This window comes from Protopterus annectens, chromosome 2.part0 (assembly GCF_019279795.1).
Source record: "Protopterus annectens isolate FY-2018-M chromosome 2.part0, PAN1.0, whole genome shotgun sequence".
NCBI classification, from domain to species: domain Eukaryota; kingdom Metazoa; phylum Chordata; order Ceratodontiformes; family Protopteridae; genus Protopterus; species Protopterus annectens.
In genome coordinates this window covers 847125023-847147591 of record NC_056728.1, presented here as the reverse complement: position 1 = coordinate 847147591, position 22569 = coordinate 847125023, and the positions used below count along the sequence as shown (strand labels likewise).

At 40.0% G+C, this 22569-nt stretch overlaps 1 protein-coding gene across 2 annotated transcripts in view; it reads right to left on the bottom strand.

The window, feature by feature from the left end:
* Window positions 1-6723: 6723 nt before the first annotated feature.
* The window catches only part of RCHY1 (ring finger and CHY zinc finger domain containing 1), a 690901-nt gene continuing 675055 nt past the window's right edge, over window positions 6724-22569 (bottom strand). For both annotated transcript variants that reach the window (XM_044061114.1, XM_044061115.1), the window contains one exon: window positions 6724-6948. In XM_044061114.1, the coding sequence (XP_043917049.1) occupies window positions 6808-6948 (141 nt within the window). In that variant the 3' untranslated portion in view covers window positions 6724-6807. The remainder of the gene's footprint in view (window positions 6949-22569) is intronic.

The window sequence follows — 22569 nt, the reverse complement described above, 5'->3', positions numbered from 1 at the left end:
GTTCCCTACAGGGCTCACCGAGGGCTCAGATTTTCACAAAGCCTTGATCACCTTGTTTGATAGACAAGGAATAGAATTATTAGAACTGTTTTGCATACACTACCAGTTTATGGTAGACGAACTGCTGGTTGAGTTGGAAGTACTAGATGCTTCAATACAGAAAGATCCTGTTTTTTCAAGGTACCAGTTTGAGTATGACCGGATTTTTGAGAGCATTGACCATTATTTAGTAAAACTGAATGCAACCAAAGTTAAGAAAATAAAGCGCGACATTGCAAGTTATGAAGCAGGTAATGTGTACCCGAAACCACCAGGCTCCCAGGGACAAGTTTCACTAAATGCCAATGGTACAGTGACTAATAGTAACCAGGAAGTGGAAGTTAGACCATGGGCCACTTCTAACATTGGTAATGTTAACAACAATAGTGTGCCCTTAGGGAACAACCACCAGAACAATTTAAATACGGTCCGGCGGAGTGAAAGGATAGCAAAGAATTACTCTTCTGTCCCTGTATTTAACACTACAGGGCAAAACAACACCACAGGAGATCAAAATGAGAGGAATTTTTGGATCCGAGCCTCGAATGTAGGGGCACAGAACAACAGGTTAACCAAGGGCAAAAACAACAAAAAGAAGAAGTGGTAACGGCTTATGCTGGCTCTCCCAATGAAAAAATGACATGTAGTGTATTGTCAAATTCTAGTTCTGACTTTAAGATTTACAATTATACGGACATGATCATCTGTCCGGAAATAATTGACTTATCTAGAGGGTACACCTTTGTTCCTACTGTACAGTTTGATGCGGCTAACACTCTGATTGATTTAAAAAATTTTATTAAAAAACTTAACTTGTCATTACTAATGGGGGAACACTTAAGTAATATATATGATTATTACGTTTCAAGTATATATAACCCCCCTTTGCATCCACTCCTGACGCTCTGAGAAAGTATGTGAGGTTGATTTACGCAACTTACAGAAGTCGAGTACATTACCTAATTCTAGAGTGAAGTGTAAACACAACACCACCAGGCAGGAGAGGGACACTTTGAAATGGTTAAGCCAGGCCCCAATTCGTATTATGAAACCAGATAAAGGTGGGGGTCTTGCTATTATGACCATTGAGGATTATAATTTAAGAATGTCCGACATTTTGGAAAGTGTTACTTATGAGAAGGCATCTAGGAATGAGATGTATGGGGCACATAGAAAAGTGGTTGCCCTAATAGAAGAGCTTTTTATTGAAGCGAGGCTAGATAAGGGCTTATATAACTACTTACAACAACCAGCACCAAGGATCCCAGTCCTCTTTGGCATTCCAAAAGTACACAAAAGTGTGAATAACCCACCAATGAGACCATTAGTGGATGGAAGGGATAGTATCACGTACACTTGTGCCAAGGTCATTGATAAAACCTTACAAAAGTACATTAAAAGAGAACCCCAAATCTCAAAAGATTCATGGTCCTTCCTGCAAGCTATTAATAACTTAGATTTTTGTCCCAATAGCATTTTTGTTACAGTAGATGTTAAGGACCTGTACTCATGTATACCACATGAAGTTGGGATTGAATGGGTATCACACATGCTAAGGACTTTAGGTGCACCCACCAGTGAGATCAAACTAATAGAGGAATTGATAGACACAGTCCTGTCATTTAACTATGTATTGTTTAACAATGATATTTATCATCAAAAGGTCGGTGTAGCAATGGGCTCCCCATGTGGGGGAGGCCTAGCGAACCTTGTTATGGCCTTTTGGAAACATACTTTTGTGTTAGATAACTTGGACTATCGGGAAAAAATTTTTTCTATACCAGGTTCCTGGACGATATATTCATTTTGTTCCAGGGGACAGAAGTTGATTTAAATGGTTTGCTAGACATGTTTAACAACAGTACTATTTTTTTGAGCTTTACATCAAATTACAATAAAGATAGAATAGTATACTTGGATGTTGATTTAAGAAAGGATTATGATGAAAAGACCTTTGTTTCCAAAAGTTATAGGAAAGAAACCTATTCTAATATGTACCTGCACTTCACAAGTTGCCACCCGCCATTTCAGAAGAGAGCTGTAGTTAAGGGGCAATTGGTTAGGGCAGCCAGGATGACTAGCAAAGATGACGAGTTTGTAAAGGAATGTACCTTGATTATAAATTTTTTGAAACAAAGGGGTTACCCAGCCCTATTTCTTCAGGAAATTCTTGAAGAGGTTCAGTTCAAAAGCACTACAGGAAACTACGTCCCATTATTAAGTAAAACTGAGGGAAGGAATTTAGTACTTGGTGACAAGAAAGGAATGGTAGATCCTTGTGGTTTTATATGAACGTTCAATGTTGATTCTTATAAAATAATGGATATCATTATAAAGAACTGGGACTTCCTGATGGGAGATAAAAACCTTAGGGATAAGCTCCCAGTAAGGCCCAAGATAATTTATAGGCGTGGTAACAACTTGAAAGAAATCCTGGAAGCAAACCATGGAGGTAACACTAACAAAGAAGGTATGTTTAAGTGCAATATGTGTAGGTACTGTAAATACATTGATGAGAGTTGCAATTTCAGCATCCGTAATATGAAATACAGGTCAAATGGGAAGTATAATTGTAATAGCAAACAAGTGGTATATTTAGCCAAATGTACAAGTTGTCCGGCTTTCTATATCGGGAAAACCGATAGAAAGCTGGGCGAGAGAATCTATGAACACATTTACTGTATTAATAGGAATAAAATTGAAAATGCTTTAGCAAGACACACCAGTGAAAATGTTGGCCATGACTTCAAATTTAGGGTCATCGACCAACTGAAGAAAGATGATAGAGGTGGCCCAGAGTCTTTGAAACTAGAAAGAAAGGAACTTTTATGGCAACTTAGGTTAAATGCATGTGTGTTTCCAGGTATCAAAGAAATGACTTCCATCATGTGTAGACTTAGGTTAAAAAACCTAACTAGGTAAAGGTTATGTAAATGGGGATAGACCAGTCTACTTAAAATAGAATAAATTCCATCTAAGAAAAGCTAGGTTTTAATTCAGTTTGGTAAAACCACCGCGTTAATTCCTCATGATGGAGTTAAGTGGTTTCTTAAGAAATGTGTATTTTTTAAAAAAAAAACAAACACGCCCACTAGCTAAAAGGTCATACACATCCGAACATAGACCCTTTATTTATTTCTGAAATGCATCTCAGGTTTAAAACTTACAAAGGGTTGAATGTATATGTAAAGGAAACAAAACAGTGGAAAAATTTTCCAATATCTTAATGCACATATACACAAACATTTTTTCACATTTTAAAACGCGATGCGATTAGAATTGTTTTATATAGTGTTAATTTATATAGTGTTAATTCATTTTCTATTTTTAAATTCATCTTAAATTTATTATTTATTATTTTTTGATCATTTTTTCCGATCAAATTTGCTTGCCTTTTGGATATGCTACTTTGATTATTTTGTTCATTTGATTAAATTATATATACATATATTCTTCTACATACATATTTTATATATATATATTTTATATGTACTTTTGTATTAATGGTTTTTAAATATAAACAAATGAATTTTTACAGACAATGGAAAAATTATTTAAATTACGCTTGTTATGAATGAATGTTATTCTACAAGCACGAAGTACTTTTAAATTGCAAATTGAATTATTGAATGATTGCTTGAGTCCCTTGTTAAATGCATAAATAGTGGTTAGATCCACTGTTTAAGTGTTTCTGAAGACGTTGAGACATTGTGTTCGACGAAAAGTGTACTGTTATTTTTAAACACTTAAATTAAATATAAGCGTTATTGAGTGGAGATTTTGGTTTCTGTTATCCCTTGTTTTTTACAGTTGAAAGGTACAGCTATGGGTGCATCCTTTGCACCCATATATGCTGACCTGTTAATGGGCTACTTGGAACAACAAATTGCATATGATTGCAATCATAATTTATTTTTGGATGAGACTGATATTTGGCGCAGATATATTGATGATTGCTGGTTGGTATGGAAGTTGGATGTGGAATACCTCATGGAGTTTGTTCAATATCATAATAATAATATGTGGGGTATTCAACTTACCGTACACTATGACACTAATTGTATTTCTTTTTTAGATGTTAATGTGTGTCATCAGGGGGACGGCACTTTGGAAAGTAGTGTCTTTTGTAAATATTCACATTTCAATACTTTATTACATGGCTCCAGCTGTCATCCAAGACACAGTATACGTAATATTCCTAAATCTCAATTCTTAAGACTTCATAGGATCTGTTCCTCTAATCATACCTTTTTATCACAGTAGAATGATTTAATTACCAGATTTTGTGACAGAGGTTATCAAAGACATCATATTGTCCAAATCAGTCTGTTCAAAGTTGTGATAGGACATAATTATTAAAATATCAGTGGAAGGATAATAAAGCTAAAAATAACATCAGGTTAATTACAAGCTATGGACACAATACCTTTGGTTTTATGGATTTGATACAAAAGCATTGGGACAGCTTATTGGCAGAGGACTGACTAACTGATGCTTTATGTTCTAGATGCCTCTTCTCTTCTAGGAGAGGGAGAAGACTGGGGGGAGTTTTCAATCATTATAAGAACAGGACATTGTGTAAATGTATGCATCAAGGTACACTGGAGAGGGATTTGTTAATGGGTTGTGTACCATGTGGCCACTGCACTTTTTGTAAATATGTTAAGACAAAAGAGATTACCAATAGTAATACTTCCAAGATATTTGACATAAAAGTTTTGGTAATTGCAGCACAGATTGGTTCGTATGCTTAATTATTTGTACATCTTCATCCTTTTATGTAGGACAAACATCACGTTAATTTAGGTTTAGGTTACGGGCATCAGAACATTTAAGTAATATCAGAAATAAATGTTTGTCTAATGCACTGTACAAACACACTACAAAACATCCCACTGCACAGTTTAGGCTCATTCTTACTGATAGAATTATAGGAATAGAAGTTTGAAAGATGGTTGGCATGATATATTAAATAAAAAGGAAAACATTTGGATAACTAGACTGGGGGACTTAATTCTCCCTGGACTGAATGAGCACCTTTAACTTCTTAATTAGATAACATGATGGGTGGACCAATTCATTATGACTGGGGTATATATTTATATGCTGTAAGTGGCTTTTTGTTTTAATACACTGTCGAAGGCCATAGTGCCGAAACTGGTTTGTTATTTTTGTTTAGTGTAATTTTATACTAACATGGAACTGGCTGCTGCTTCATTAATAAATACTGGTTACCTCACAAGGATTGTTGCCCATCTTTTTTTTGACTAAAGCTTGGGAACATGTCACAGGCGTAAGATTTGGACAGCACTGAAGGTGAGCCAACAAACAAATGAGACCTAAAGAATAACAACTTCAAGCTTACTGAACTAAGGCAAATGTTCTGTGATATAAAACAGCCTGATTCATGTGCCCAAGTCAAATCACTCGCACAGCTGAGTGCGACAGGGAAGGCAACCAGCTGAATACCTGTTCTCATTTGTACCACCATGTGTCTGCCTCCTGGTGGTGGATGGAGATGCAATTTCCTCAGGGGGCATAATGAATGACAAACAAAGTACTGTGGCACTGCAACGTCACTGCATACATCATCTAATTCTATGTGGGGAAAGAATATAATTATGCATCTCAAGGCTATAATCTGGTTAATGGATTCAATCGTGTGAAGTGCACTGGACTAAATCCCTGGAAATGTATCAGATTCGGCAGGATGCTGTAAGAATCTGTTACTGAGGACTCTTTGGGAAACAAACTACATAATGTAGGGTTAAAATGGGCCTACCTAGGTTAAAAAAAGGAAAGGAAAAAAACAAAACAAAAGTAAAATAAAACAAAAAATGCCTGCATATTATAATGCAGCTGCATTTATTATTGCCATCTTCCACTCTAGGATCAGGTCAATGGCAATTTTTTGGTAGGTAATGTGCAATAGTAAGCAAATGTTTTAATATAACAGAACTGCTCATTAAACCATTAAACAGGCTTAGTTTGATCAATGTTTGCAGACACTGGATGAGGAAAGAGTCAAAAGCCCCTAAACCAGCACTCTTATCTGCCATTGCAGTACCACTGGGTAGTATTAGGGTAGCAGCACACAGTTTGCAATGTAGCACCAATGCCCATCACACATCCTAGAACAAAACCTTCAAAGTAAATCAGGGTAATATAAAGTCTTGTGCTGGCTTGTACTGAAACAGTTTGTTACTGCTGTGTACCTTCATGACTGCAGGATTACTTTCAAGTCTAAATAAGGTCAGAATGTCTGGACCATTAAAGGTTAAAAACACAAAACAATGATGAACACAATCATTAAAATAATTTGTAAATGGACTGTAATATCTGCTGGGCAGCAGAAAATAAAAAATCTAAGAAAAGAAATATGTAATATTACAGCATCGCAGGTGCTGAATAATGAAAAATAAAATCAATGATCATTAATTTCCCCTTTTACTGTAAGTAATGCATAAAATATTAACAGCAGACTGAAAGGGAACAGTAAGATGACCAGTACTTCAATTGGGAAACCGAACATACTGCACCATCTAAACATTTACATTGTTTACGTGTCATCTTCTAAAACTAGCAATCATAAAAAGATCAAGTCAGGCACACGGCAGAGTGAACAGTTTTTCACTACTGCAAAAAAAAAAAAAAAAAAAACTATATTCAAAAATGCAACAAGAGTAATTCTTTCTTCATTTTAATAATATCCCATCCAAAACAGGCAATTTTGCAAACCACTAAAATATGTATTGTACTCTTTTCTTGTCAATGTTGCTCCTGCTGTGAGGGCTGCTGCTCAACAAGCATTCCGTCCTGAACAGTGTTATAGGACCCACACCCAGGGCACTTCATCCAGAGAACATGGAATGGCACAGCACCACGAACGTGGCAGTCATTACACAATACCTGCAAAAAATACATAATAAACAAACCATAATAAGAACGTAAATGCCCTAAATGCTTTATTAGCAAACATATCCCTCTTTGGAAATTAATGCATTTAGGCATCATAGACTTCAATTTACAGCAGACAAACTGTTTCCTCCACTATATGAAGAGCACAGCTGTTAAACAGATGTCAATAAACTGCAGTATGACAGTGATCATTTCATTGCTCATATATGAAGTTATTGCATTTTTTGAATAAATTACAGGTAGGATTGAAATGCAGGGTTTACCCATGCCTGGAGTGGTTTGTTAATGATGGCAAAGCTCAGATCACCATATAAAGCCAAGTCTAAATACACATGCATTACTCACAACCCATGGATGGTTTGCTGCTCCATTATTCAACCTCATTTTTTCTCACTTATTCTGTTATTGGTTTTTAGTTACTTTCATTGTCCCGTTTTTCTATTTTGGTTATGTTCTTCCAGTAAGAAGGAAACTTATTTCTTGATTGCTTTAATAATTTAGCAATTTCGTGCATTGCTTTTTTTATTTATTTTAGAGAGAATGTTTTACTTTTTCTTGGAGTTCTCAGAAATGTTCACATATACAAATAGGATGCAATCTACCAGCAGCATAATGCTTAAAATATAGTCCATATCTACACAGGTTGAAGAAAATCAAGTGTGTCATACTCTGATGGTAAACACAGTTATATTTACATAACAGTATGTAGTACTCAGTATGCTAATGCTGAAAACTGAAAAAAGGGTTAAAGTTGATAATACACAGCTTGCTGTCCCTTACATACTGATTCAAGTAGATTTAAATCAGAGCCACACTTCTTCCATAAGTTTTTTAACAATATTAATGCATTAATGGTGCTGTTGCATCACTAACTAGTGCGAAAAAAAAAACACTGACTCAGCAAATTGCATCTGTAAATGTTTAAACCTGTTTGGTCAAACTTCACAAACATTTGACAAGTAAATGCAATACAAGCAAAATGGACAACACAGACTAAAACAGCGTTTTTTTACTAGCGCCATAATCCCATAATAAAGTAACTGACTGAAAATCTGCAGTTTAACAACTACTTAATTTGAAACAATACATATGTAAAATATACATATTACATACATATACCTATATGGGTCTACTTCTAAATTTCGAACTTTCACAAGTTCAAATTTCTTATTGTGATACCATCAGATCGAACTTGTGAAAATGAAATAAAAAAAATTTAAACTTTTTTTTTTACGTTTTTGCAGGGGGTAAGTCCCCCTGCACCCCCCACACCCCCTGCTAATTAAATATACCAACTCCAAGATTGCAATGCAGCGATGAAAACAGTAAATATACCATTCTGCGCTGTACGGCAATCTCCATTTAAACAGTTTGAACTTTCACGTTTGATCTTATGGTCTCAACCATAAGAAATTCATACTTGTGAAAGGTCAAAATTTAGAAGCAGACCCATATATATGTCTGTACGTACACACACACACACACACACACACACACACATGTACACACACACACACACACACACACACACACACACACACAAGTCATTTTGTATGTTATTTTTCCATTGTTATAAAATGCAATACAAATTCCAAACTGTTCCACTCGGAAACCCCATCCCACATCACAGCTTCAGTCAAAGTACAGTTCAGGTGCTGTAGAACAGCTCTTGCTACCAAAGAGCATTATTATATTGTAATGACTGTGTTCAGTCTCATAAAATGAAAAACAGAATGCCATAACTCCTGTTGAGTCAGAAAATACTACTATGCCAATTGTTATGTTTCAGAATTATTTAAAATAAAGTAGGTTAGTTCTCCAGTGGTATAAAAAGCAAAGTAAAATATCACAGCTCCAGTCAGTCCTATCCCCATGTTGCAGCAACTACAGTTTGGGTATTTCAGAATATCATCTGTTGTCACAGAATGGTGCTTCTGTTAAAACCTGTGTCTTGTTTGATAAAATGTAAAGCAGAATGTCACAACTCCAGTCAGATCAAGTGCAGCAATGGCTAATGTTTCTTTCTGTAGTTTAAAATACATGACCGTATATATATATATATATATATATATATATATATATACATATATATATATATATATATATATATATATACATATATATACACACACACACAGTATTAGCCTTCTCCAGAATAATAACATGTACAATATTCCACTACAAATAGACAAAGAAAGGGTCTATTTTTTTCTAAAAACACATAGAAAAGCACAATTGTGCAAGTAATAGTAGATGTTCAAATACAACACTTTCAGTAGCCTAAGCTATATGGGACAAATTCTGCCAAAGATCAGACATCTGGCCACTGTCCAAAGCTTTAGGGGTGCCTTCCATTCCCTTGTCCTGTGGAAGTCATTCTTGTGGGGAAGTTGCCCTTGAGCATTTTAACAGAAGGGGGAAACACTGTTGTCAGGGCCAATATCTTTGGAGAGCCCTTTTGGAATTTTTAAAAGAACTCTTGTTATCAAGAGAAATGGGGAAGGCATAAAAGAATCTTTATGTCCATGGGAAACTGAAGGCATCTTTCCTCCAGGCCTTTGTGCAAGAAATCATGGAGCAGAACTTTTTCAACTGTCTGTTGTGAATTGAGACAAACTGATCTATCTGGGGAGTTTTCTACTGCTGGATAATGGCCGGGAAGATCCCTATGTGTAATATCCATTTGTTGGGGTCTGTCCTGGTTCTGCTTTATCAGAATAGTAGTAGTCTCCAGGAATATGTTGCTCTGGACTGCAAGTTCCCAGGCTAACATTGCAAGTCTGCATGAGGGGTACAACTTGGTCACCCCCCACATGTTTATATACCACATGACATTGGTGTTAGTTGTGATTACCAGAAAAGGTCCTAGAGTCCACAAATGGTTCATTTATTTGATGTGTATGTGCTTCCTTTTGAAGCTATGGAGCCAAAGACCTTGTACCTTGTCTTTCTCGGATACAGTCCTGCAGGCAGTCTGAAGCATCTACAGTTACACATTGGGAAGGAGCTGAGGGGGAATTGGAAGACCTGGATCCAGATTAAACTGGTCTATCCACCAGTGAAGTTCCTTTTTGACAAAGTTCAGTAAAGGGACTTGGAAATATAGAGGGTGATGGGTCCAGACTAATTTTAGAAACCACGGAATTTTGCTCAACTATTATCTAGCTAAAGGGATCATGAGAATTGCAGGGGCCACATATCCTAATATCCTGGGGCACTCCCTTGTTGTCAGAGTTTAAAGAAAAAAACTGAATTCTTTATAAAGGATTACTTTTTCTTCCCTGATGTAGGAAGACATTCATTTGTGAAATGTCTAGCAGGCATGCATCCTAGAAAAAAATATTCTGCGAGAAGGAATGAGAGATGACTTTTCCAAACTGAGCTGAAAACCTGGATTGCAAAAAGATTTCTGACAAAGAATAGAGACTCCTCAGTGTTTAGAATAGAGTTTGCAAAACTAGGCAAATCATCTACTGTTACGGTAAGATTTTACACAACTGTACTATGTCCTTCTATATCACTATTGTATTCCTTGCAGTAGGAAGAGTACAAAAGCTCAGGAGGAAAAGTGGGAGGAGAAAGTTCCAGCAGAGCCTTCAAGAAAGTCATGCAAGATAGCCCTGGCAAATCCATCTCTAGCCCTGGAAATCCCATTCAATTTATAGTGCTTGGTAAAAGTATGCAAATAAGTCCAAGTAGCTGCCTCAAGGACAGAGGTGGTATCCAATCTCTTGAAAAAAAGCACCAGAAGAAACCACATCCCTGGAAGAATGACCCTTAACAAAAGAAGAAAGGCTTTTCCCATAAAAAGAGTAACAAAAGGAAATGGCTTTGACATCTAAGAAGAAATAGTTGCCTAGAAACAGCCAAAGAAATTCCAAAGACCTAGGATGAAAAGAAACAAAAAAGTTGCTCAGATTTACAAATGGCTTTAATTTTATCCAAATATCAGAGTTATCTATGCAGATCCAGGGTGTGAAGAACTTTCTTACTAAATGGCAACAGACAACAGAAAAAAAGTAGAAAAATTAATAGATGGATTAAGAGACCACTCATTTACCACCATGGGCATAAAAGAAGGATTAGTATGAAGAGAGACACTGTCCTTATGAAAAAAACAAAAAAAAAAAACGGAAGAACAGCCATAAAGGCCTGCAGCCCAGACACTCCTCTGGTTGAGGTGAGGACAAAAAAACAGTCTTCCAAAAGTACAACACAAATTGAAGAGATCTCTTGGGCTCTAGGAGCAGGGTCTGCTTTCTTTTCCCTCTAAGAAATTGCTTGAACAAAGGATGAGAAAACAATGGTGGTCACAGTCGTAGTGAGCTGAAATTGCTGCAGCATGATGAATAATAATAGAATAGAATCAACACCTAGTATCCAAAAAGTAATGCAAAAAAACTGGAAAACTAACTGCTCCTCTAAACTGGACCTATGATGACTCCATGATGATACTGAGATCTTGTCTTCCACTTTCCCACTATCCTCTCTAGCCACTTTCCTCATTGAGAGGCTCCCCAAGCTTTGTCTGAGGCATGGGTCTCTGGCTGGATCACAGAGAGTGTGACATTCCTAGACCCACCACAAAAATTCCAAAAAATCTTTTTTGAATGCATTATTATTTGAGAATGACAGTGTCCAGATGCAGGCAGTGCTGTGTCCATACATTCTTGAGATACATTGCAACTTCCTCATATGCAGTTTTGGCATTGGGAGCCAATAGAATACAAGATGCCATGAAGGCTTGAAGGACTGACCTTGCAGTCAGCCGGACTGAACTGAAAGCTAGAGAGATGAAAGGGAAAAAGGATTTTTTTTTTTCCGGGGGTTAGAAAGGCACCTGCAACTTAGCCTGATAGGCTTCCAAAAGAGGAGATCCACATCCCAGTGATCCCAGTCGAGTAAGTTGTAGTAGCTGTCAACATTTGAAACTTCAACATTTCAGGATAAGTGTGTGTTGAGGATAGATAAATCCAAAATTCATAAATTTGTTCCCTTTTGGCACAAGGGAACAGGCAAGAATAAAATCTAGGCCCCTTTCTGGCATAGGAACTGGCTGTATGCCCCTAATGGGAGTAACAGAAAAAATTTGCTTGAGCCTCTATTCTTTGTTGAGGAGGAATGTCATGCCTTTCCTAGTTTTAGATAAATTTTGATCTCATGATTTTGATCCCTCAGCAAGCCTGCGAAGACCCAGCCCAGTGGCAGCCAGCCTGGGCCAGCATCAAAACCACAGCAGCAAAACCACATTGCAACCCGTTCAGAACCATGCACAAAACACTAATAATCTTGTAACTCTTTACAATCAATACCTTATAGAAAAGCATCAGATTTCAACTGTGAAAGGAAGGAATTTTGATATTTTATTTCAACACTGGAAACTAAACATTCTCTCTCTCTCATGGGAAGAAGGAAAATAAAACTTTCTTTCCCACCTATCAAGGCCTGGCCTCTTTATCTGCGGACTGGATTTCTTGACAACAGAAGCCTTAACACCTAGGCCGGGGAGGATTAAGAGACAGGATTGAGAACAGGAAGAGGAGGCAATTCAACCACATAAGAGAAGCACAAGCAAACCCTAAGCCCAATCTCAAAACAGGAAAAAATTCTTTTCCATTTGCTGGGCTCTCCAAAAAAAGTGAAGCCTTTTCAAAAAAAAAGCTGAAGGGTGAAGGAAAGAAATTGAATCATCAGGAGGAGGAGAGATAGTCTCTGAAGAATCATCCTCAGGATCCAGAATAGAAGGTCAGAACATCCCGAAGCCTGCAGAACTCAGACCGAACACCCTGCTCAATCCCCCCCAACACAGGTTCCATCCATCGAAGCCTGCTCAGGAGGGCAGACATCTAATCATCCTGTATAAATCTTCTGGAGCTTTATGCAGCCTCTTCTTGGGCTGAACACCTTCTGCCATTTTAAAACCCATGCCCAGGCACCAGACCTGTAGAACTGAGAAGAGGAGAAAGCTTAAACAGAGAGGGGCCTAGACACAGTTACCTGGAAGCCAGTTACCTGCCTGACCTGCCAGCCTACACCTGCCTCTGCCTCCTGGGAACTACAGCTAAAAACACCAGTTCCTCCCTCTCCAGAGAGGGCCACACTCTTCCTGGGGGTCCCACTGCCTCCGCCAGAGAACAGTCGGTCGGTTCGGAAACTCCTTTAACTCTAGGTTTAATGCCTTGTCTCGCTTCTTTGAGGAAAGAACGGCCGGAGCATCCAACGCATATTGTAATTGCATCCAACGGCTAACCCAACACACCCAAAATCCAGACCTTTATGGCGCGTTCAAGCCTTACTACCAACGCGACACCCAACAACGCTGGCGCTCAGGTCCCCAAAATTAGGTAGGTCCCAAACAAGTAATAATAATTATCTCGATCAGTGTTTCACCCTTTTTTGAAGTTATTCACTTTTCTGACGTCGGTAAAACACCAAGGTGAAAAAAAAAAAATTCAGCAAAATCTTCTCAACTCTGACTAAGGTCTGAAACTCCGAATTGAAAAAATTTCAGGGCAAAATTGCAGGCCCCAACACTCACTTGCCACCGGACCATGCGTGAACAAAAAGGAGGAGGATATGGGCGTCGTCGCATTTTGTACATTTACCTTCTGTTCTCGTCTCCAAATGCCTTATGAGCATGTCAGCCTTATACTCTGATATTCGGGCCGACCGAGGGACAGCGGACTACCCAAGTGTTAGGACTGCAGCAATGTGAGATGAAGAACATCCAGTACTGTAAATAAATAGAAGCTGTAGGCTCAAAAGGAGCCTGAGTCAATTTTTCCAAGACAAAATTAAGATCCCAGGCCAAGGAGGAGGAACAGGCTTCTGGGGGAGGGGTGGTGGCAATATGAAGGACACCTTTAAAGAATTGTTTAACCTTAAATCCAGAAGCCAAAGGAGGAGTCAAAGGCAGACAAGCAGAAATGGCTGACAGATGGCCTTCAACAAAAGAGTATGCCAACACAGCATTGTGCAACTCACACAAATAAGACCGAATTAAAGGAAATTCCACAGAAAGGGGATACGGTTTTGAGCAAGACACCAAACAGAAAATCTCTTCCATTTGGACAAATAAGATTCCTGGTAGTAGGTTTCTGGCCTCCTGCAGAACCAGAAGCATGTCCTCAGAAAAAAAAGGTGTCTAAAAGGGATCAAAACCCTATCACCCACAATGTCAGTTGAACAGTGGACAAGTAGGGATGTATGAGAGACCCCTTATCCTATGTGAGTAGGTCCACCCTGTGATTCCACCTGTAATGATTGCCCTTAGCTAAATGCAGAAGAAGAGGAAACCAATGCTGTCTGGGCCAAAAGGGGGTCACCAACAAGATTTTAGGAAAGCCATGCTCTATCCTGAACAAGACCCTTGGTATGAGAAGGCATAATGAAACATTCCCTTCCAGGAAAAAGATAGGGTGTCTACCTTCCAAGTCAGGATATGGGACTCTGGTGCAAAAGAGAGAAAGTTGTCTGGTCTGTTCAGAGAGGGAAGTCAAAAAGATCTACCTGAGGAGTACCCCACTGGTGGACAATGTCCAGAAAAAAGAAGTTATGTACTCACCATAACGTTCCATCTGAGTAGTTCTACTTCATTTGTCTTCAACCTGTGGGATACCAGATCCATATCAGATCTGAGCCAGCAACCTTACTAGCATCTGCTCCGAGCTCTAAGCTCCTCCCCTTACCCATAATACACCTCCACTATCTTCCAACCCCCAGATCGAGTTTGCTGAATATTATACTGATAACCCGACCTGAAAAAATACTTGAGACCTACAACTGCAGCCCATAGGCTGTTCATATGCCAAGGTCCAGGGGAAGGAGGAAGGGACAGTTGAAGACAAATGAAGCAGAATTACTCAGATGGAACGTTATGGTGAGTACATAACTTCTTTATCCAAAGTAGCTTACTTCATTTGGTCTTCAACCTGTGGGACACGGTCCCCAGCTACTAAACTCCTGGGTGGCCCTCATGGAAGGATATTCTGGAGCACCGCGGAACCAAAGGATGCTCTCCTTCTGGAAGACGAATCCAATTTGTAATGAGAAATAAATGTATGAGAGGAGGACCAAGTAGCTGCAGAACAAATATCATCCAAAGAGACTCTAGACCAAAAGGCCGCAGACGTAGTCATGGATCTAGTAGAATGAGCTCTCACCTGACACGGAGGAGACATGCCTTTGTCCTTATAGAACTGAAGGATGCATGAAGAAATCCATCCAGCAATAGTGACCATGGAGATAGGTTTTCTCAAAAAGGGTTTATAGAAGGATACAAACAATTGATCAGATTTACGCACATTTTTTTGTCCTGTGTAAATAGAATCGTAACTGTCTATGAACATCCTGCAGGTGGAGTTTGTATTCCATCTTGTTAGCAAAATTAAGAAAGAAAACGGGTAAATTGACAGTCTGATTGATATTAACTGGTGATGCACCTAAGAAAGAAAGGATGGATTGGTCCGAAGGGAAACCCTATCTTTGTGAAAAATCATATAAGGAAAGTACAGTTGTGTACACTTACCATAAATGTAGATGTTAGAGTGTATTCACTGTTGCAGTCATTACATTAGGGTTATCTGCTTGCAGTAGCCCTCAGTCAGCCTGATTAACAAAGTCTTGTGTCCTGCATCGGTTGCTGTCCCTTCTTCCATTACATCAGGTCATCAGGGGTATAAAACATGCAGCCGACGCCATTTCATCAGTTTTTCTTGCCCCAGATGTCAGGTGCCCCCTAATGGGAAGCAATTAAATCTATAATACAAGGATATACCTCCAACAAAAAAGCAACTACACCAAAAAGCTTTTTGAGCATAGTAAGTGAGAGTAGATAGCCAAAGGAAGAGAGGGGGCTGGAGGGTGGGTAACTAGGACTGCAACAGTGAATACACTTGAACATCTACATTTATAGTAAGTGTACACAACTGTACTATGTTCTTCGTGTTTCACTGTTGCAGTCATTACATTTGGGGATTCCCAAAGCAAAGGTTGGGAGTAGGAATTTAAATAGAATTAGGACCAGCTATAAGACCCTGCAAGACTGCAGAGAAAAACCAGCTCTGGATTTAGAGAAAACTGGCAAATGATGATGCTTGGTGAAAGTATGTACAGAACTCCAGGTAGCAGCCTCTAGGATGTCCCTGGTAGGGACGCCCCTGAGAAAGGCTGTAGAGGTAGATGCGGCCCTGGTTGAATGGGGTCTGATGCCCTGTGGGATAGGTTTTCCATGGTGCTTATAGCAGAAAAGAATGCAGTGGCCTATCCATTTTGAAATTGTTTGCTATGAAATACTTTCCCCTCTGTCCCTGCAGCAAATGCCACCAGCAGTTGTTCAAATTTCCTTTGAGGTTTAGTCCTGTCCAAGCAGAATCTAAGTTGTCTGTGCACATCTAAGGAGTGCAGTATCCGTTCCCCTTTGTTCTCTGGGTTAGGAAAGAAGGTAGGCAAATGAATGGACTGATTAAGAGCCACACCGGATACCACCTTGGGCATGAAGGAGGGATTGGTTCTGAGGGACACCCTGTCCGCATGAAAGATGATGAAAGGCTCCACTGCCATAAGGGCCTGTAATTCAGATGCCCTTCTTGCAGAAATGATTGCTAAAAGGAAAGCTGTTTTCCAGGAAAGGAATTTTAAATCTGCAGTAGCAGCTGGCTCGAAAGGAGGAAGAGCGAGTTTCTCCAAGACAAAGTTAAGGTCCCATGTTGGAGTTGGAGCTCTCCTGGGTGGCCTTAAAATTTTGGCCCCTCTGAGGAACTGCTTGAGCAGTGGGTGAGAAAAGAGGGGAGGCTCTGTGCTATAATGAGCTGAAATGGCTGAGGCATGAATTTTGATGGAGGAAAAAGACAAGCCCTTATGAAGCATCTCAGTCAAATATCATAGAATCGGAGGTAAATTGGGCACTGTTACGCTCATCCCTTGTGACTGGTTCCAGGTACAAAATCTTTTCCATTTTGGAGCATAAGATTTTCTGGTACTAGGCCTCCTAGCCTCTAAAATGATATCCATCACTGATTTACTGAGGGGTGGTAAAGGAGAGATTAGGTAATTAGCCAGGCTGCTAGGTTCAGGGTTTGCAGGTGAGGGTGCAGAATCTGGTTCTCCTGCTGAGACAACAGGGAAGGAGTCTGAGGCAGGGACCATGGGGCCAAGTGTGACACACTGCGCAGGAGGGAGTACTAATGTTGGCGTGGCCAGTTTGGTGCAATTAAGATCATCCTTGGCTTGTCCTGTTTGATTTTTAGTAGTACCTTGGAGAGCAGTGGCAGAGGAGGAAAGGCATAAACTGATAGGTTTTTCCAGCGGAAGGATAGAGCATCCAGTTACCAAGCTAGTTTGTGGGGAATCCTTGTGCAAAATTTGTCCAATTGATGGTTCTGGGGGGAGGCAAACAGGTCTATAGCTGGGCTCCCCCATTTGCTTGTCAACATGTTGAAAATCCTCGGTTCCAGTTTCCACTCATGTGGGTCCATGAGGTTTCTGCTTAGTCCATCTGCCAGTGTATTTAGTTTTCCTGGCAGGAATTGAGCTTGTAGATTCACTTGGTAGCTCAAGGCTGTGTTCCACAATGCCATGGCTAGTCTGCAGAGGGAGTAAGAGTGCGTACCCACCTGCTTGTTTATGTACCACATGATCGTGGTGTTGTCCGTCATTACCATTACTTGTCCTGGAAGAATGTGGTCCTTGAAGGCTGTCACAGCATTCTGTACAGCTAACATTTCCTTTTGATTTATGTGTAGGTGCATTTGACTTGGGTTCCATTTGCCCTGAATGCACTTCCCTGCCAGGTGGGTCCCATCTGTTGTCAAGGTTTGGACGGCAGGGGGTAGTGTGAATGGTAGTCCCCTGTTTTGGTGGCAAGCCTCTGCCCACCAAAGGAACTCTAGGTGTAGGCAAGGTATGATAGGAATCATTGCTTCTAGATCCTGTGAATGTTGACCATAGGCTTTTGAGATACCATTACAGTTTCCTCATATGCAGCCTTGCATATGGAATTAGAAGAATGCAGGAGGCCATGAACCCCAAGGCTTGCAGTATTTGCCTTGCAGATAACTGGGTTTTTGTGGCCATTTGAAGTAGGTTGTCAAAATAATTTGTTTCTCTGGCGTGAGGAAAGCCATCTGGGAAGTTGTACTCAAGCTTGCTCCCAGGAATATAATTTGTTGACAGGGTACCAGTTGTGATTTCTTTTCGTTTATGGTGTACCCTAGACAAGTCAGTACCCTTTGAACAAAGGCCAGATGATTCAAAAGTATGTCCTGGCTTTCTGCCTGAATTAGACAATCGTCCAGGTATGGGTATATTTGAATATTTCTTTGCCTGCAAAATGCAATGACTGGAGCTAGGCACTTTGTGAATACCCTGGGTGCAGTCGATAAGCCAAAGGGAAGTGCAGAGAACTGATAGTGCATGTAACCTGCTTTGAAGAGTAGGTATCTTCTGCAAGACTCCCTGATAGGGATGTGCAGGTATGCTTCTTTTAAGTCCAGTGTTGCCAACCGTGCATATTTGTCTAGCATAGGAAGCAGCTGGTGAAGAGTCAGCATCTTGAATTTTGGAATGACCAGAAAGGTATTTAGAGTAGAAAGGTCCAGGATAGGATGCCATGTATTGCCTTTTCTGGGTACCAGAAAAAGTCTCAAATAGAAACCTTGTCCCTTTTCCTCTTCTGGTACCAACTGAATAGCTCCCATGCTTAAGAGAGAGACTACTTAATTTTGGGCCTCTGCCCACTGATTTGGGGGTAGATCTGGCCACCCACTTGGTGTTGGTAAGGTGTGGAAGTGAAATCTGTATCCTTGGGACACTATATGTAAAACCCATTTGTCCTGGGTAACGGGTTCCCAGTTTTTGGCCTGCAGACCAATCTTTCCGCCTAAAGGAGCATTCAGTTGGGAAGTGCTTGGAAGTTTTAGAAGCAAGTCACTGAGACAGTTTTCCATAGGGGGAGTCTTACTATTCCCTGGTTTGGGTGTGGAAACCCCCCCACTGCTTAGTCTCATGTGTCCCCTGGGCCTGAAACCTGGGGTTTCTGCTGTGTCTGGGTTTGGCTTGAGAAGACCTGGAAGGGGCCCGGAAAGGACCAATTCTTAGAGGGCCAGTGCCTACTAAATCTAGGAGGCTGAACTTGTAAGAAATCTTTAACCGTTTGCATAGATTTAGCTTTATCTTCCATCTTTTTAAGAACTTCCTCAGCCTTGTTGCCAAAGAGGCGGTCCTGATTTAAGGGAGCATCCAACAATTTAGCTTTAACATGATCAGGCAAATATTGCTCCTTAAGCCAAGCATGCCTTCTAAGCACAGATCCAGTAACAGCAGCCCTGCAAGAGGCCTCTAATGAATCAAATCCACATTGCAAAGTATGTTTTCCAACCTGTTCAGCAGAATGCATTAAATCCTATAATTCTGTATTTTCCGCACAGTCAGGAATCAACATCATTTTCTGTTTAAGCAATCCAATAACATGTTGCTGATACTTTAACATATGAAACTGGCAGTTTAAAGCCCTAATGGCCAAGGCTGCAGAAGTGTAAACCTTGTTACCCAATCTATCCAGCGCCCTGGAGTCTCTATCAGAAGGGGTAGGATTTTTAGCAGTAGAAGCCTTAATGCCCTTGGGTACCTGTGAAATAGTCTCTGGATCCACAATAGGATTTTTAAAAAGGAACTTGTGTGAATCACGAACCCTGTAATATCGGTCAGGTTTTCTGGGAGCAGGAGGCAAAGAATCAGGGGCCAAACTAGATTCCAAAAAAGCATCATCAACAATGTCTAGTACAGCAGGAATAGCTAAAGGCCTATGCTGAGGCAGGAGTAAAAAAATCCCTAAGCCTCTTTTTTGAATCAGAAAAATCCTGGCTTTCCCAGTGGAAATGCGCCCTTACAGTATGCAAAGTTTCACCAAAAGAAAAATCCTCTGGAGGGGAAGCAGAGGGAATAGAGTCCTCTGCATCAGAATCCTCATAAGTAGATAAGGGCAAATCCAGATCATCAAAAGAATCAGAAAAATCAGAATCCTGATCAGAAGATTCATAAACAACTTGAGTCCTAGGTCTCTTAGAAGGGAGAGGTTGGCTTCCATTGATTAGAGTTATAAGATCTTCAGCCATTCTTATCATTTGTTTTTTAGAAATAGAGGCCTGAGCATGCGCCCTGGGCATCATTTTTTTAGGCACGGTTCAAGACGTAGGCCTAAATGAAGGAGGCAACTGTTTTATATGTAAGTCCATAAGCCTGAATACACCCTCAGAAGCCGGTGCCTGCACAGCGGCTCCGGACCCATCTAAGGTAGAGACATCCATGGGTTGCATAGTTGAAGCATCTCGCGGCATACCGGACTCCGAATGGGTCTCAGTAGAGGCCTGAAAATCAGAAGTAACGGGTATCGGGGCTGCGAAAGAGCCTCACTGAGTACCGGCGAACTGTCGACTGGCTTAGGAGAAGCATCATCGGCAGTTTTGGACCTCGGCGGCCTGTCTCTGTCTTTAACTTTGCATTTTTTCAGAATCCCGGTAGTCGGATGGCTAACAGACGACATTTCTGGATAACTAAACCGAGAACCGAAATACTTAGAGGCGAAAATATACCGGCGATGGACAGTGCGCTGATTAAATAAAGCACAAAACCGACAGCAAGGTATGCCATTGTTAGGGCCTAGGCAAGGAATACAGTACGAATGAAAATCTTTATGAGGTATTTGCTTTCCACAAGTAATGCAATTATTAACTTTTACTGACATTGGTAAGGAGCAAGAAAAAGTTTCCCCAATGGGGGTACTTCACTTTAGTTGAAGACTTTGGTTCTGAAACTCGAAAATGAAAATTTCAGGAGTCTGTCGACTGGCACTTGCTAACTGCTTCGGGCACCGCACGGCAAGAAAGACTGATATAATGGCGTCGGCTGCATGACTTATACCCCTGATGACCTGACGTCATGGAAGAAGGGACAGCAACTGACACATGACCCAAGACTTTGCTGATCAGGCCGACTGAGGGCTACTGCTAGCAGATAACCCTAATGTAATGACTGCAACAGTGAAACACAAAGAACATCTTTGACGGACAAGGCCTGCAGTTCTGAAACCCTTTTGGTAGAGGTAATAGCCACCAGAAATGCTGTTTTCCAAGATAAATATTTTAGGTCTGTGGTTGTAGCAGGTTCAAAAGGGGGAGCAACCAGAGCTTGAAGAACCATAGTAAGGTCCCATGGGGGAACAGGATCCTTGACCGGGGGCATAAAAGTCATAAGCCTTGTCCCCCCCTGTTAGAGCGTCTACCGTCTAATCTTGCATCGCGGAGTCACCTCCTTTCCACCTCCCCAGAGTACGCCGGTGGCGTAAAGAAGACTGACGGAAAACAACCTGCTGCACCAAGCATGTACAAACCATACAGTATATGATATATATACAAAAAATATAAGCATGTAAAGCCACCGAAACAACCACCCCCAAACACAAAGTCCCAGAAACAAGGAACAATATAAACTGCAGCAAATATAACTCGAACATCTATATATATATAACCCTGAACAAAAAGGTAAAGACACCGTCTTCCCTGGAACAGTCCTGAGAAGGAGGGAGGGGAATTACAGAGGGTAGGAGGCTATGCTCTACTTAAAGTAGGCTTACAAACTGTAATGGTAGAAATAAAAAGCTGTGGCAGGCTGGCAAATTAGAGCTAGACATAGCCGCAGGTTAGAATGCCTAGAGGTAGTGAGCAGGAGCCTCCAAGAGTATATATCCAGAATAAATGGCGAGTATGATCTTAGAAATGCTGAAGACAGGCAGTATATTAGCCCTTAATAAGGCCCCCCTAGATACAAAGGCCAGCTTGGCCCAGAATAGAATATCAAAATAATGCAAAGCTGCCAATCCTAGAAATGGTTGTTTTGACTAGCTAACTGACCAAGAAATGCCAACACGAAAAACAAAAAAATGACAAGAATAAGCAAAATAAACAGTAAACTGCAAGACAAATCAAATAATACTTGTTTGGTTTAACCAAATGTGCTAAAGTGAACAAAACAAGTAAGCAATTCTGACTGCTTTCCAAAGCAAATGCAAAAAAATCAAAAAATAAAATGAAGTGCTGTGTACATCCCACAAGGAAAAATTACCCAAGTATTGAGAAGGATTGTAAAATGGTGAAAAAATGAATAGTTTCTAAAAAAAGCCATAAAAGCAACCAACATAAGGAGGAAAGTGAAGTGTCGTATAAAAAGCCAGAGTCCTTATTAAAATGAAAAAATTCAGCGATGACTGCAATCTCAATTCCTTATCAGACAAAGCCGCCAACCCAAAAAGAAAAAAGAGAACAAATTCTTCCATTAATCATCTTCAGGTCTTTGAGTCTTTAAGAAAAAGGCTTGAACAAGCCTGCGAAAACAAGCAACAAGGACAATCATAGTGAGAACTGCTTGCTGTGGGGCTTCTAAGAAATTTGCGGAAAGAAGAACCTACAGAAAATAACTCAGTAAATCATTAAAGAGCCAATCTTTAATAGAGAGCCAAAAATCTCAGCAAGAAAATCTCAAGACCAATGAAAAACACACCAAAATAAAAATCTTTCCATTTTTCTAAATTTTGCTGTACACCAAAAAAAAAAGCTTCAG